The following is an 18,114-nucleotide window of genomic DNA, read 5'->3' on the forward strand; positions in this document are numbered from 1 at the left end:
AAACGTGTTCCATGAGAAAAAATTTCTTTGCCAGCTACTGCTTAAAATAAAAATAGTGACGAGGCTTTGAGGAAAACAAACTGTCCTTTATTTCAAAAATGAAAAAGAACAAACCCTTTCTTTTGATCATACAGAAGCTAACATTTTGGGCATCTGTCCATTGCTGTGCATGGTATTATTTAAGTATCACAATCCTTTGTGGTCCTCGAGCTTGAATAATTTGGCTTTACACTAGGTGTCACTAGAGTAAGTAGCAGAATCAAGGATAAATCTCAGGTCTCTCTGGCTCCAGAGTACATGCTGGTAAGACTTCTTGAGAAACAAAGCAGAGTAGAAGGTAGTGGGAAAGATCACCAACATCTGGCAACTCAGATAGTCACTTAAAATTTTACTGTATTTCCTTTGCTCTTTTCAGTGCAAAATATATATACACTAACTAGGTTCAAACTATCAAACGGTTTTGTATGCTATTTTTTCGTTGTTTTTACTTTTGTATCACTAAAGTTTTTTTTTTTTTAAGAAATATTTTAAACTACAGTCCTTTCTTAAAATTGTCACTGGTTCCTGTTGCTTCTCTAGTTTTCATCTCTTTTTCTTTTAATTCATCAAACCGATTCACAGCCGTTTTGGTTTTTACTGTTTTTCGCTCTGAGGGCTATTTCATTGATTATTTCACACTTAATTCAATAATTTACCAAAAATTTCTCCTAAATACTGCTCAATATTGTCTGTATCAATTGCCTAAACAAGACTATTTCCTTTAAAAAACAAAACAAAACAAAAAACCTTTGCTGAAAATTACACAGTGTTGCAAATCTATGAGAAGGCTCTCACATCAGTTCAGTCTTTCAGTTGTTTTTCTGTATTTCCTGGCTGTTAAGGTCTGAAATACTCCAGTCTATTGATTGAGATTATGAAATCTCTTTGCTGGAGGTATTTAATTAAATGTACAAGTTATCTAATAGGGTTAGGTGTAGTTGAATTAAAATACAAATTAGTGAACTGGATATATCTAAGATCTATCAGCAATTTCTTAGAAATCTGTTGCTGTGGCTATGGTCCTCATAATCTTCATTTTTTAGTTTATAAAGAAGTATGCATAGTGTATACCTTATCTGAATTTGAAATTTCCTGTTATAGTATTAAAGTATCTTATCCTTAATTCAGCACTTTTGATGGAAAAAATTATTTCAACAAGTTGGTTGGCTTTTCTATAGTTGATTATAATCATTCTATTTTTAATATTTTAAGGATGTGCATAGAAAAAGCATTTCTGCTTATTCCCTTTGTGTTGTGAATATGCTTTTTAAGAGCTTTCTGGTAATGTAAAACACTTGTGTTTAAATGAATTGAGAGTAATACATTTGATTTTGAAGAGCAATTAGTAATTTTTTTTATTTATCAGCAGTATGATTCTTTTTCCCTTCATTTAGATATGAAGTAAATTTTCAAGATGGTATTGATTGTGGAGGTGCATACATTAAACTCCTAGCAGACACTGATGGTTTGAATCTGGTATGATATTTTAATGTTTAAGAAAACCTTATTAAAGTTAATATTTTTAAGGAGTGGTTGAGAAAACTATAATTTTTATTTTCAACTGAAATCAAAACCTTAAAAATCTTTAACCAGCATGAGTTTGTGTAGCTTTCAGAGTGTGCCTTCAAGTTTCATACACAGCTGTGTTACTTGATGGCATCAGTTTTGTAATCTTTAGCAACATAATAAAGTTTGCCATGTCTATAAGTAAAAAATAACATGGTGCTTATCAGTGTCATTGAAAGATCAGCTTTGAGTTATTTTCTTTACAAATTAAGAATCGTAAGTTTGTTTGGAGAAGTAAAATAACAGAGCAAAGCAGTAAAACGAAATGGCCAAAGAACCAAATAAAAAAGGTGGGTCAGTTCAGGAGTTGGTAGTCTACAAAAAATAACGGGGTTAAAATGTTTTGAGAATGAAGCAAGTGTATTAAGTTGGAGACATTTCTTGTAGCATTCTCCTGCCGGGGGCTGTGTCAGGGCTTCTGCATATAACAGACATAAGATAAATGAGACATCAGTGAGATATTTGTCAGAACGCATGGCTATGCATAGGCTGTGAAACATGGATTAAAGGATTCATGTTACTGTTATTAATAGAATCAGTTAAAGGGGAGCCCATTTGTAGTACAGGTTGGAGCTCTTGTTTTGGGTATCGTAAGATGACCATCACTCAAAAGTATAATGACATAATAAAGTTAAATGCTAGGTATTTTTCTCAGCACTTTATCTGATTAGCTCAGTTAATCCTCAGAGAACCCTGATAAGGCAGGTACTATTATTATTTCCATATTTGAAAGGTAATGAAACATTCAGGACTACACTAAGGCTAAGAAATTTACTCAGGGCTACATACAGCTGGTTAACAGCAGTGGTAGGATTTGAACCCCGGGATCTGACAAGAGATCCAAGCTTTTAGCTAATAGGCCATGCCAAATAAAGAGAAATTACTAGTAGTAAAACAGGGAGCATGTCTCTGTATCTGTGTGTGTCTGAATCTCTCTTTACTCTGTGCTCAGGAAGGTTATTCTCTGGTGTCGTCTTGAACAACAGTAATGGTAATCACTGTAGTCTTAAAGTCCTAAGTATGCTTTTCTCTGTGCTTAATTTTCTTAACAAAATATTAATAGTTTTATAATAGATTTACATAAAGTAATCAAAGCTTATCATGATGTTGGTAGGGTGGTTTCAGCTTCTCTCCTACATCGTCAGGAAGGAAGTAGTATGTGCATTTTTTAAAAATCTATTTTTGAAAGAAAAATTGTCTTTTTTCTATGTCCTTTATTGTGACTTGTGTCAAATAATTCTTTGGTGATTTAACATTTAATACATTTTTATAACCTCTACCCAATTGGATAGAATAGAAAAATTCATCAAATACTCTAATTCTGGACTAATCCCAACACATCTCTTTTTAAAGGAAAACTTTTATGATAAAACATCCTATACCATTATGTTTGGACCAGATAAATGTGGAGAAGATTATAAACTTCATTTTATCTTCAGACATAAGCATCCTAAAACTGGAGTTTTTGAAGAGAAACATGCCAAACCTCCAGATGTAGACCTTAAAAAGTTCTTTACAGACAGGAAGACTCATCTTTATACCCTTGGTATATCCTTTTAATTGATTCGTTAATTCAAAAATACTTACTGACTACTGATATTTTCATGGCAGGTGCTTTGGGAGAAACAAACATGGATCCTACCCTTAAGGAACTTATCTTTTCAGGATAATTATAATGCATATAGTGCAGGTAGAAAATAAAGTGCCATATGAGAGGTGCAGATGAGGTAAGAGTTCAAAAGCAATATTACTTCCAGTTTGGAGACTGAGAGAAAACTTAGTAGAGGAGATTATATATTAATTAGTCTTGAAGTGTGACTAGAACATGGAAAATAGAAGAGAAGGATATTTTAGGTGCTGTGACATTAGTGGTGCTGGAAGAATAGGAAACTGGAAAAGAAGATACAAGAGGAAGAAGTCCTTGATGCCAAACTCAGAAGCTTGGACTTTACAAACTGTTGTGATTATTGTTATAGATCCTACCTCATGGTAGCTGTGGGCACATATTTAAACTTTGGAAGAGAAAGTATTGAGCAACCACTTTATTAACATCTTTAGCTTTACTTCAGTAAATAGGAGGTTCCATAGACAATGAGTGGGAGGAACATTACAAGGGATTGTTTCTCCTCTTCCCAAGTGTGTAAGGTTCTGGAGCTTTGATGTGTCCATGATTATTTAAAATCATAGTCTGTCAGAACCTGACAGGACAACTCTACCCAGGACTAAGATATTTGTTTCCTTTCCAAAGACTGCAGTTGCAGAAATATTCATGTCTGCCAAGGCAATGACCAGTTTTATTTTTAATGTCAGCATTGACAGTAAGGAGCTTTTTTTGAAACTGGAAAATAGAACTGGATGTTTTGGGGAACATAAACTGTAGAGATAATGAGAAATTGTAACTAGAACAAGACAAATGAATTTCATTAGACTTTGTACAAACTTGGTGAAAAGCAACTTGGTGTGATATGTCAAAGACCATAAGTTTATGTGTTTTGAAACCACAATTCCATTTTCAAGAATTTATCCAAAGAAAATAACCCAGAAGAAAGAAAATGAGCTATGTGTAAAAATATACTGTAAACTTAAAGCAACCCAAATGTTACAGTAGGAATTTTATATACAATACAAAAATGGTAACTATGGAAGTGTTTAGCAACAGGGGAAAATGTTTATAATATTAAAATGTCAAAAGAAATGAGATTCAAAGCAGAGGAGCATCATCATGGTGACCATTAGACAAACTGTGCAAATAGATTAGAAAAAGAAAACTAATTTTCATTAGTCACCTAATGCATGCCGTGCTCTGTGCTCGGTACTTTGTTTAGAACCATCATGTGAGGTGAGCAGGTTCTCTCAATTTTACCTTAACTTAGGTTAAGTAACTTGCCTTAGGAAAAAAAAGTAACTGGTAGGACTAGAATTGAAATTCAAGTCTAACTTATAAACATTTGCTTTCTTATACTACACATAAAAACTTTGTTGTACTAGGATTATTGAATGACTTTTTAAAAAATTTTCTGTACCACTATTATATTTTTATAACATCATTTTGTAGTTGTTCTAAGAACCTCACAGAGTATCTTAAAAGGCTTTATAATCCAATGCTTTTTACTGTAAATTCATTTAAAATATTTAGTATAGTTTTAGACAAAGATGTCTTTTCACATATGAGTATTTGTCACATGCTTTTTTTGTTTTAACTGTAATTTTTAAAAATTTCAGTTGCTAAATTTATTCAGCACATTCTTTTCAAGATTTTTCTTGAGAAATGCCTTTTTTGAATCAGGAAGAATCTAGTACTTTTTTTCTTTTTTTTTACATTTAAGCTCTTACTCTGCTTAAATCTTGACTTTTTCCTTTGGGTAGTAGTATGGTTTTATAATCTCAGCTGTAATAGAAGAGGAAATATGGAAGGAAAAAAGGGAGAAAACATTGAGTGTTTGTGTTATTTTATTTGTATATAAATTGTAGTATTTGATTTTGATGTAAGTAACTTGGTATTGTTGTGACTGAAACCTCTGGAGATTGTTCTTGCTTCAGAACTGTTTCTTCAGAATGTGGTAGACCGCTTACTAAGTTGGGATGATCCTTACATTCGGTTGACAGCTCCTACTTCGTAGCTTACTGAAAGCAAATGTTAGGCAGCTATTTTCATTTACCATTCTTTCCAAAGATATAAAGTTTACCCACTTTACCCACTACCCCCAAGTTTACAGAAGGAGGAGAGAACTTTTATTTTGTTATTACAATGGAAAAGAGGGTTCAATATGACACTTGGCTTGGGTACTTTTAGAGAGCTAGAAGTCACCTCCAAACAGACTTAAGTGTAAGCTTGAATATTTTCAATCAACCTTAAGATATTTTAAACTGCAGTGTATGAATCATTGAATTTGAAATGCCAATGAACTTTAAAATTTTCTAGGAAATGGTAGTCATGTATCTGTGAATTTCCTGATTTTGGTGACTAGATTGGGGTTATGTAGGGGAATGTCCTCGTTTGTAGAAAATAGACATTAAAACATACAGGGATGATGTGTGTGAAGTCAGTAACTGACTCTCAAGTGCTTCATGAAAAAAGTCCTTTATTGTGCATTTGCAACTTTTGAAGTTTGAGATAGTTTCAAAAAAGTTATTTTGAAATACTGAAGAAGATTGGATTGCATTCTGTAATTATAAAAAAGTGAAGCTGACTGGTTGTGAGAATCCAGAACTGAGTTAGCTCCTGGATATTCTTTATTTGAGAAGTAATGGAGCTTTTCATTAAATTATGATTACTTAAGACAAAATTTTATATTTGGTTTTAGAAAACATTATACCTAGTGATCTTAGCATATTTTGATTTAATACATTGTAATTCCTCGATTTCTGGTTGAGAAAGAAATTTACCCATGAAATTTAGGGTAGTTTTCTTATTTAGAAGATTATCTTTAAAAATGTCAATCATTATGGTAAGTGTAATATATTTAAATTGGTCTTTAGTGATGAATCCAGATGACACATTTGAAGTATTAATTGATCAAATAGTTGTAAACCAAGGAAGCCTATTAGAAGATGTGGTTCCTCCTATTAATCCTCCCAAAGAAATTGAAGATCCCAGTGATAAAAAGCCTGAAGAATGGGATGAAAGAGCAAAAATCCCAGATCCTTCTGCTGTCAAACCGGAAGACTGGTAAGTGAAGAATTCAGTAGCAAAACATTAGTTGGTATAATTCAGTAATGAGATATTCCATATAAGCGAAGTTTACAACCAGTGAAGCATAGTCTTTTAAACATTGCAATTACTTATTTTGACTATTTTGGGTGAAATACTTAATCTAAAATAGATTTTGTAGGGGCACCTGAGTGGCTCAGTCAGTTACTAGATTTCAGCGCAGGTTGTGATCTCAGGCTTGTGAGATTGAGCCCCACGTCCAGCTCTGCTCTGGGTATGGAGTCTGCTTAAGATTCTGTCTCTACCTCTCTCTTTACTCCCCCCCTCAAAAAAACAAAATAGATTTTGTACATCTTTGCCTTTTAATTATCTTAATTTTCATTTTAATATTTTAATTTTCTTGCCTTTTTCAATATTTTTTTATGTTTCTGGTGCTCTGTGTATGTGTGTTGGGGGGGGAATTCCATGAATCTAAAACACCAACACTTGAATTTTAATTCCTAGTTTGATCTTTATCATCATATATGTGTGTGCATATTTTATATAGTTAGTCTTTTCAGTTAATGATTACTGGGCTTAAAATAGCCATATGTTCAACATCTTATAAAACTATATAGGATTCACTCATATTAGATTGCTTAGCTGAGTATTTGTGTTGTTTTCATTCTATAGGATTATGAGTGTTTTCCTTAAAAGAAATGTATTCAGTTCCCGAGTTCCCATAGCTTTGAGTTCAGATGATGAGAGATAACTGTTAGCTCACCCTAACTCACCCGGTTCCTAGGAGGCAGGAAACTGAGAGTGGCTAGCTGACTGGTTCTGGCTCAGGCTCTCTCCTGTGGTTGGAGTTGGGCATTCATCTGAAGGTTTGACCCTGGCTATAAAGTGAGCATCTGCTTTACTTTATATAACTGGCTTATGTGGCTGTTGTCAGGAAGTTTCAGTGCCTTGCCACTTGGGCCTCTCCTTATGTGTGCTCATGGCATGGTGGATGGCTCCACCAGAGGGAGTGCCCACAGAGGGGGAGAGAGCACAACCACAGAAATTGTAACGTCTTTTGTAGCCTAATCTCAGAGGTGACCGGTCAGCACTCCAGCTGTATTCTGTCACACAGGCTAACCTTGTCTGGTACATTTGGGAGGGGTACTACACGAAGGCATAAATACTAAGTATGATTTTGTTTTTTATTTATTTGTTTTTTAGAGAGCTGGGGAGGGGCAGAGGGAGAGGGAGAGAGAGAATCTTAAGCAGGCTCCACACCCAGCATGGATCTCACAACCCTGAGATCATGACCTGAGCCAAAATCCAGAGTTGGATGTTTAACTGCCTGAGCCACCCAGGTGCCCCACTAAGTATGATTTTTTAAAGTTCTGTTCTTAGTTTACTAAGAGTTTTGTTTTTTTCCATGATTGGGTGCTGGATTTTGTAAAGTACTTTTGTGCATCTGTTGATGACCATGTGGGTTTTGTCTCTTATTTTCTTAGTATGGTGTATTATATTGATTGATTTTCAATTTGAGACTAACCTTGCAGTCCACCTGGTCAGCAAATATTGTCCTTTTTATATTTGCTGGATTTTCATTGCATGTTTTCTGTCAGATTTATCAAAGTGTAATTTTCATATAGGTTAATTCATTTATTTTAGATAGACAGTTCTATGTGTATGGACAGACATACACAATGATGTAACTACTACCACAATCATGATATGGAATATTTCTGTCATCCCAGAAAGGTTCCTCATATCCTTTATAATCACTTCCTCCCACCCTTATGCCTGTTGCGCAACGACTGATTTGATATCTGTCTTTTAGAGCTTTGCCTTTTCCAGAATATCATATAAAATGGAATCATATGGTATACAGCTTTTGTTTCTGGTTTCTTTCACTTAAATAATACTTCTTGAAATTCATCCATATTTTTGTTTATGTAAGTGGTTAGTTTTGTTTTAGGGATTTATAGGGATTCATCATAATTTGTTTATCCAGTCACACATTGATGGAGATTTTGGTTGTTTCCATTTTGGGGCAGTTATGAATAAAGTGTTTATAAACACTTGTGGACAGGGCTTTGTGTGAACATAATTTTTCCTTTTTCTTGGGTACATACCTAGGAGTGGGATTGCCAGATTATACAGTAAGTATGTGTTTAAATTTCTAAGAAACTGTCAAACTTTTCCAAAGGGCTATACCATTTTGCATTCACACTAATATTAAGTAAGGGTTATAGATCTTATACATTTATGGCATTTGGTATTATGTTTTTTTTATTGAGATGTAATTGACATACAACATTGTATTGGTTTAGGTGTACAACATAATGACTTGATATGTGTGTAAATTGCAAAATGATTAGCACATTAAGTATAATTGACATCCATTACCACACAGTTACAAATTTGTGTGTGTGTGCACGTGTGTGATGGGAACTTTTAAGGCCGACTCTCTTAGCAGCTTTCAAATACACAATACAGTGTTATTAACTGTAGTCACCATGCTGTACATCACATCCCCAGAGCTTATTTATTTTATAACTAGAGTTTGTACCCTTTGATCTTTTTTTTTTTTAAAGATTTTACTTATTTATTTGACAGAGACAGCACAAGCAGGGGGAGTGGCAGGCAGAGGGAGAGGGGGGAGCCCAATGTGGGGCTCAATCCCAGGACCCTGGGATCATGACCTGAGCCGAAGGCAGACGCTTAACCGACTGAGCCACCCAGGCACCCCCCTTTTTGATCTCTTGATACTGTTTTTTGTTTTTGTTTTTCTTTGGCTATTTTGAAAGGTTTGTAGTGATCTCTAATGTCGTTTTGATTTGCATTTCCCTGATAACTAATTATGTCGAGCAACTTTTCACTCACCTCCCATTCATATCATTTCTTTGATCAAGTATCTTTTCAACTTTTTTGTTTTAATTGGGTTATTTTTTATGTTGAGTTATGGAAGCTCTTTATATTCTGGATACAGGTATTATATTAGTTATCTATTGCTATGTAACAAATTATCCCAAAACCTAGCAGCTTAAAACATTATCTCACAGTTTCTGTGATTCAGGAATCTGAGAACAGATTAGCTGGGTCTTCTGGCTCTGGGTTTCTCACAGGCTGTAATTAAGATGTCAGCTGAGACTGTAGTCATCTAAAGGCTCAACCGGGAGTGGATCCACTTTCAATCCCACTCAAGTGGGTTTTGGCAGGGTTCCGCTTCTCAAAGGACTGAATTGTCATTGTTGGACTGAGAGCCTCAATTCCTTGCTGGATGTTGGCCAGAGTCCTCTCTTGGTTCCTTGCAATCTAGGCCTCTCCATAGAGTAGCTCACAACATAGTAGCTCTCTTCAAGGAAGCGAAAGTGAGGGAAGAGAGAGTGCAGAGAAGCTGGACGTCACAGTCCTTACTGCATTAACAGTGTCCTCCACAAATCCATATCTACCCAGAACCTATGATTATGACTTTATTTGGAATTAGGGCCTTTACAGATGTAATCAAATTAAGATGAGGTCATACTGACTTAGGATCTAATGTGACTGGTGTTCTTAGAAGAAGAGAGAAATTTGGACAGATACACACAGGGAGAACACCATGTGACAACTCAGGCAGAAATTGAAGTGATGCATCTACAAGCCAGGGGACACCAAGTATTGCCAGCACCACTAGAAGCTAAGCGGCAAAGAAGGATCCGCCCCTAGAGCCTTCAGAGAGAATACGGCCCTTTCAAAACTTTGACTTCTAGTCTCCAGAGTTCTGTCATTTTAAGGTTGTAGTTTGTGGTACTTTGTTACAGCACCTCAGGAAACTAATATATGGTCTTTTATAACTTAATCTTGGAAGTAACATCCTGTCAGTACTTTCCGTTCATTAGTAGCAAGTTCTTAGGTCCGACCCACACTCAAGGAGAGGGGAGCACACATGGACATGAGTACCAGGAGGCAGGAGTCATGGGAAACTATTTCAGAAGCTGCCTGCCTCAGTCCGAGATGACTGCAGTCCTGGCCCGTTCTTTGATTCCAACCTGTCAGAGACCCTGAGCAGAGCACCCAGTAAGGGATGCAGATTCAGAAACTACAGTAGTAAACATTATTTTAAGCCCCTAAATTTTGGGGTTATGCAGCAATAGTCAATTAATACAGATATGCATCATGCAGATATTTCCTCTCACTCTGAGGATTGTCCTAATTTTCTTTTTTTAAAAAATATTTTATTTATTTATTTGACAGAGAGAGACACAGCGAGAGAGGGAACACAAGCAGGGGGAGTGGGAGAGGGAGAAGCAGGCTCCCCCCGAGCAGGGAGCCCGATGCGGGGCTCGATCCCAGGACCCTGGGATCATGACCTGAACCGAAGGCAGATGCTTAACGACTGAGCCACCCAGGCGCCTCTGTCCTAATTTTCTTAACAGAGAACAGTTTTAAATTTTTATGGAGTTCAGTTTGTCAGTATTTGTCTTTGATTATTCATGATTTTAGTGTCTTACCTAAGAAATCTTTGCCCAAATGAATGTCACAAATATTTGCACTTTTTTCTAGACAAATAATTTTGACTAAAACTCTGTTCTAAGTTAATTGTATGTAGTGTGAGATCTAAAACAAGATCAGTTTTTAAAAATATGGATGTCTAATTGTTTCAACACCTCTTGTCATCATTAATGTCTGTAATGATGTGTACTGATGACTCATTTCTAATATGGTAATTTGTGTTTTTTCTTAATGTGTCTAACTAGAGCTTTAGCAATTAAAAAATTTTTTTAAAAGATTTTATTTATTTATTTGAGAGAGAGAGGGAGAGCCAGCAAGAAAGCACAAACAGGAGGAGCAGTAGAGGGAGAGGGAGAAGCAGGCTCCCCGCTGAGCAGGGAGCCCGATGCAGGGCTCCATCCCAGAACCCTAGGATCATGACCTGAGCCGAAGGCAGACGCTTAACCAAGTGAGCCACCCAGGCGCCCTGAGGTTTATCAGTTTTATTGATCTTTTTGAAGAACTGGCTTTTGTTTTAGTTTTTCCCCTCTATTGACCTTTTTAAAATTTTGCTATTTACTTTCTTCTTCTTACTTTGAAGCAAATTATTGCTTCTTTTTTTCGGCCTAATTTATTAAGTGAGAAAAATCTCTTCTGATAGAAGTAGCTGTAAATTTTCTCTAGACATTGCTTTAGCTGTGTTTCACAAATATATATCATTTATAAGAACATTCAGTTCATACTGTTTTCTAATTTCATTAGTAATTTTTTCTTTGATCTATGTGTTTTTAAATGTGTTGCTTTGGTAGCATTTATTTGGGATTTCCCAGATAGAATTCTCATTTTGACTCCCAATTTTTAATTCTATTGTCAGAAAATTTACAAATGTCAATTACATCAGTGTGGTTGAAAGCTTCTATATATTTACTGGTTTTCAGTCTGTTTTCTTACTGAGAGAAGAATATTAAAATCTTTATGGTGATGGATTTGTCTGTATCTCCTTTGAGTTCTGTTAGTTTTTCCTCCTGTATTTTGAAGATCTGTTACTACATCTTTTTGCAGTATTTCATGACCTCTTGAGGAACTGATCACTTGATTATTATAGAATAATATCCTTCTTTATAAACTCTTATAATACTCTGTCTTGATATCTGCTTTAGTCTCATACTGAGTCAACAGTCCTGCTTTCTTTTAAATATGTTTCCATTGAATATTATTTTCCATTGTTTACCTGTAACTTACATATGCCTTTATTTTTTTAAATTTAATTTTATTATGTTATGTTAATCACCATACATTACATCATTAGTTTTTGATGTAGTGTTCCATGATTCATTGTTTGCGTATAACACCCAGTGCTGCATTCAATACATGCCCTCTTTAATACCCATCACCAGGCTAACCCATCCCCCCACCCCCCTCCCCTCTAGAACCCTCAGTTTGTTTCTCAGAGTCCATAGTCTCTCATGGTTCATCTCCCCCTCCGATTCCCCCCCTTCATTTTTCCCTTCCTGCTATCTTTTTTTTTTTAACATATATTGTATTATTTGTTTCAGAGGTACAGATCTGTGATTCAACAGTCTTGCACAATTCACAGTGCTCACCATAGCACATACCCTCCCCCATGTCTGTCACCCAGCCACCCCATCCCTCCCACCCCCCACCACTCCAGCAACCCTCAGTTTGTTTCCTGAGATTAAGAATTCCTCATATCAGTGAGATCATATGATACATGTCTTTCTCTGATTGACTTATTTTGCTTAGCATAATACCCTCTTAGTTCCATCCACGTTGTTGCAAGTGGCAAGATTTCGGTTTTTGTGATGGCTATTCCATTGTATATATATATTTGTGTATATATATATATATATATATATATATTTGTGTATATATATATATATATATATATATATACATATATATATATATATATACCACATCTTCTTTATCCATTCATTTGTTGATGGACATCTTGGCTCTTTCCATAGTTTGGCTATTGTGAACATTGCTGCTATAAGCATCAGGGTGCATGTACCCCTTCGGATCCCTACATTTGTATCTTTGGGGTAAATACCCAGTAGTGAAATTGCTGGTGTGGTAGCTCTATTTTCAACTGTTTGAGGAACCTCCATACTGTTTTCCAGAGTGGCTGCACCAGCTTGCATTCCCACCAACAGTGTAGGAGGGTTCCCCTTTCTCTGCATCCTCGCCAACATGTGTCGTTCCCTGACTTGTTCATTTTAGCCATTCTGACTGGTGTGAGGTGGTATCTCATTGAGGTTTTGATTTGGATCTCCCTGATGCTGAGTGCTGTTGAGCACTTTTTCATGGGCCATTTGGATGTCTTCTTTGGAAAAATGTCTGTTCATGTCTTCTCCCCATTTCTTGATTGGATGATTTGTTCTTTGGGTGTTGAGTTTGACAAATTCTTTATAGATTTTGGATACTAGCCCTTTATCTGATATGTCATTTGCAAATATCCTCTCCCATTCTGTCAGTTGTCTTTTGGTTTTGTTGACTCTTTCCTTTGCCGTGTAAAAGCTTTTTATCTTGATGAAGTCCCAGTAGTTCATTTTGGCCCTTGCTTCCCTTGCCTTTGGTGATGTTTCTAGGAAGAAGTTGCTGTGGCTGAGGTCGAAGAGGCTGCTGCCTGTGTTCTCCTCTAGGATTTTGATGGACTCCTGTCTCGCATTTAGGTCTTTCAACCATTTTGAGTTTATTTTTGTGTGTGGTGTAAGGAAATGGTCCAGTTTTATTCTTTTGCATGTGGCTGTGCAATTTTACCAACACCATTTGTTGAAGAGACTGTCTTTTTTTGCATTGGACATTCTTTCCTGCTTTGTCAAAAATGAGTTGACCGTAGAGTTGAGGGTCCATTTCTGGGCTCTCTATTCTGTTCACCACTGATCTGTGTGTCTGTTTTTGTGCCAGTACCATACTGTCCTGATGATGACAGCTATAGCTTTATTTTTAAAGTGATTTGTCAGTAGGCAACTTATATGTGGTCTTGTTTTTTAAGTGGAGTGTTTTAAACCATCTACATTTAATGTAATTATTGATATGGTTGGATATAAACTGTACTTGTTTTCTTCCTGCTTGTTTTCTGTTTGTCCCATATATTCTGTATTTGAAAATATTTTTTCCTGAATTTTTTTAGATTGAGTTATTTTATTTTATTTTTTTCTAGTCTTTTATTTTTTTCTTTCCTATTGGCATACTACCTTTTCCTCTGTGGTTTATTATTTTAGTGTTGCTCTAGGGTTTACAGTATGCATCTCTAACTTATTTCAATCTACTGTCATTATACCTCTTTATGTCTATGTTCATCTTATAAGGGTCTTATATTTTCCTCCTTCCATCCTTCATGCATTATCATACCTTTACTTCCTCTGTTTGTACTATGAAGGCCACACATATTTATTCTTCCATCACTATCTTTTAATCAGACATTATTAGGAGAAAAGTTCTTTTATTTATTATTTAGTTAGCATTTCTGATACTCTTGTGTAGATAAATATTTTTGTCTGTTGTTTTCCCTCTTCCTGATAAACTTCTCTTAACACATTTGTGGCACATGTGTGCTGTCATTGAATCCTCTCGACTTTTAATTATCTGAAGATTTATTTTACCTTAAGTTTTGAAGGATGTTTTCACTATTGAATTATAAGTTGATAGTTGTTTTAAAACAATCATTTCTTTTTTTTTTTTAAGGATTTCATTTATTTATTTGACAGAGACACAGCGAGAGAGGGAACACGAGCAGGGGGAGTGGGAGAGGGAGAAGCAGGCTTCCCGCGGAGCAGGGAGCCCTATGCGGGGCTCGATCCCAGGACCCCGGGATCACGACCTGAGCCGAAGGCAGACGCCCAACGACTGAGCCGCCCAGGCGCCCCTCAAACAATCATTTCTTGAGTTGTCTTGAGGCTTATATCGTTTCTGATAAGTCAGTTGTCATTCTCATCCTTTTACTCCTTGACCTAATATGTCATTTTTTCCTTTTTGGTTTTAAGATTCATTGTTACTGTTTTCAACAGTTTGGTTTTGTTGTGCCTTAGGGGTGTGTGTGTGTGTTGTGTTTGCCTTGCTTTTGAGCTTTTTGGGATGTGGCTGTGTAGTTTGTATCAAATTTGGGTAATATTTGGCCATTATTTGTTTGAATATCTATATGTTCCTTCCCATCTTTTTTTTGGGGACACCATGTAAATGTATGTTAGACTGCTTTATAGTTTTTCACAGGTCGCTGAGGATCTATTCATTTTTTAAAGTCAATTTTTTTCTCTCTGCTTCATTTTGGAAAATGTCTACTCCTCTTTCTTTAAGTTCTTGTTTGTCTTGTACACATTGGGGTTACTACCTACTCAGAAATAGAGTAAGTAGTACTGGATAACCCAAAATGTTTACTTGTTAACTCTCTTGTAGGTAAAGAGAGATACTGATTAGTAATAAAAATGTCTTTGCTTTCAAGCAAATAGTATGATAGGGAAGCAGATTTTACAAGGTAGGAAGAACAGTATGGTTTTTTAAAAAATTAATAAAAAGTCACTTATTAATGCATAACTTTCATGAATTCATACTTTCAGAAAGGGTAGGACTACATCTCTCTATATGGATTTTCTTACATTGTTTCATATTTGTTTACCCAAAAAGAGTAAGGCTGAGAAATAAGTTTGCCCTTAAATGAGAGAAACTGCTTATAATAACCTCTTTCTGATTGGTGATACATGTTAGAATTTGTTTTATAAACTGCTAAAAGAAATGCTCCCTTAAATTTTAAACTCTAGTTACTTGGAGCCCGGACAGACTCCAGATGACATTGATATCAGGCAAGTACAAGTCTTTACGTATAGAGAGTTGATTATTTGAGTTTATTTTGTTATTTAGGTTTGTTTGAAAAATCATAACGTAACCTCTTGTTTAAAATTTCTACTTTTCTATAAAGGTGAAGTTCTATTCAGTACTTAAGAATCTGTCTTCTAAGTGTTATTTTTTTAATGAAAAATACAAAATTATTAGAATTCAATATGGTGAGTTAAAAAAATAATATTGGCGTAGGGAAGACATTTCCAAATATGATGTAAAATTGAAGAATCATAAAAGAATTATCAATAAATTTCAACTACATGAAAATAAATTATTTGAATATGGCAGAAAAAAAACCCACCTACCATAAACTATATCAAAAAATACATGAGAAACTGGAAAAAATATTTTCAATTCATATAGCTGACAGAGATAATTTTGTATTAGTTCCTAATATATTCCAGGATATTCATTATAGCATTATTTGTAATAGTACATTTTTGGAAACACTGTCTGTCAACAGTAATTGGGTTAAATAAATTATGGTACATCCACAAATTAGAAAACTGTGCAACTGTGAAGAACTGTATATAAAAGAGCTTGTAAAGCTGTCTTGGCACACATTGGGCTTCCAATATGTGTTTGTTGATGAATGAATGAGTGTTTAAGTGAACAAAAGCGATGTTGAACGTACTCTGTATAGAAAGCTATCATTTGTGTTTTAAAAAAGAATGTATACAAATATGTGTGTATGCATGGATCACAACAGGGAATATATACAAGAAAGTGACAATTTAGCAGAAGATTTTGGTGGATGAGAGATGGGGGAGGTAGTAGGCACAAAGACAGAAGGGTAGGAGTTGCCTTCTGAATTTTGTAACATACACATTTTTAAGCCTTTTGAATAATTAATACTTGGCACAAAATACTGTATTTGCAGGGATGAAAGTGAACCTGCCCAAATAGAAGATTTAAGTGTTGTTAAACCTGATGGCTGGCTTGATGATGAACCAAAATTTATTCCAGATCCTAATGCTGAAAAACCTGATGACTGGTAAACATTCTTCATCCTCACATGTCAATTTCATACATTTCTTGCTTTTTGTTACTAGTTCATATGACTGACAGGAGAAACTTGAGGTTACTATATTTGAGGTTAATATAAATGAGTAGATACACATTTTCATCTGTGGAACTTTTATGTAGAATTTTTTCCTAATTTCCTAAGGAATGAAGACATGGATGGAGAATGGGAGGCACCTCGTATTTCTAATCCAGCATGTCGAATTGGGTGTGGTGAATGGACACCTCCCCTGATAGATAACCCCAAATACAAAGGAGTGTGGAGACCTCCAATGATAGATAATCCTAACTACCAGGTAATAACCACCTCTTACAATTGCATAGTAAAGTTTAAAGTGCTGTGATAGTTCTAGTTTTGATAATGTTACGTTAACTTTTAGAAATTTGATTTGTAATTTTGATTACAAATTTGATTTATAATAGTTACAATTATAAAAAATTTTTTAAAATAAAAGGAATGGCTTCATATTTACCATACAGTGCTCTCTCTGATTTGTGTAATTTTAATTACACAAAACTATCGTAAGTAGTCAAAGAAAATAGACTCCAACTAATTTATATTTAAAAAAGTAAAGTATTCTTGGGCGTCTGGGTGGCTCAGTTGGTTAAGCGACTGCCTTCGGCTCAGGTCATGATCCTGGAGTCCCGAGATCGAGTCCCGCATCGGGCTCCCTGCTCAGCAGGGAGTCTGCTTCTCCCTCTGACCCTCTTCCCTCTCATGCTCTCTATCTCTCATTCTCTCTCTCTCAAATAAATAAATAAAATCTTTAAAAAAAAAAGTAAAGTATTCTTGGGGCACCTGGCTGGCTCAGTCCATAGAGTATGCAACTTTTGATCTCTGCATTGTGAGTGCAAGCCCCACACTGGGCCTAGAGTTTACTTTAAAAAAAATAGTAAAGTATTCTTTATGTAATTTTCTGGGGGAATAATATTAAGAACTAAAGATGAGATACTTGATACTGTATTTTTCCCTGGTAATTGATGATCACTCTAGAATCAAGTCCTATTTTAGAATTAAACATAAGAAATGAGTTCTGATCAGGAGACCTCACATTGTACATTTTAGTAAATAATTCCTGTGTTTAATTAATATGCTCCATATTTTCTGTTGTTATTAAACTTTGGAGTTTTTAAAATATGAATTAGATATCTTTTGAGTGTACCTAGATTTTTGGGTAGAAATCTCTAGGTTATCCATTTAACCCTGTAGTTTTATCTAATTACTCATTGACATTTTCTAATATTTATTATATGGATGCAGTTACATATTCCAGTTGTTTACTATAGTTTTTTTTTCTCCATTGCATTTATCACAGAGTGTTTATTTTGGTAACTTCTTTGTTGAATGTCTGTCTCCCTCATTACTTTAAATTTAATCGAGGAACCATGTCTCTCTTGATCATCACTCTGTCCCTAGCATCTGGCATGGTGCCTGGTACAGAATAGACATATATGATGGAGGAATGAGTGAGTAATCATATTGTCAATTTTTTTTTATTTGATTGAGTTTAATCATTTAAGATCTA

The 18,114-nt window shown here is 35.2% G+C and overlaps 1 protein-coding gene across 1 annotated transcript in view; it reads left to right on the forward strand.

The window, feature by feature from the left end:
* CLGN (calmegin) overlaps positions 1–18,114 on the forward strand; it is a 55,267-nt gene that overhangs the window by 24,307 nt on the left and 12,846 nt on the right. Inside the window, exons 6-10 of the mRNA XM_028102215.2 lie at positions 1,434–1,515; positions 2,959–3,151; positions 6,085–6,274; positions 16,446–16,559; positions 16,734–16,884. Coding sequence (XP_027958016.1) covers positions 1,434–1,515; positions 2,959–3,151; positions 6,085–6,274; positions 16,446–16,559; positions 16,734–16,884 — 730 coding nt within the window. The remainder of the gene's footprint in view (positions 1–1,433; positions 1,516–2,958; positions 3,152–6,084; positions 6,275–16,445; positions 16,560–16,733; positions 16,885–18,114) is intronic.

Source organism: Eumetopias jubatus, unplaced genomic scaffold (genome assembly GCF_037043125.1).
Source record: "Eumetopias jubatus isolate StellerSeaLion01/CBP00866 unplaced genomic scaffold, mEumJub1_p1.0 scaffold_2, whole genome shotgun sequence".
Taxonomy (NCBI): domain Eukaryota; kingdom Metazoa; phylum Chordata; class Mammalia; order Carnivora; family Otariidae; genus Eumetopias; species Eumetopias jubatus.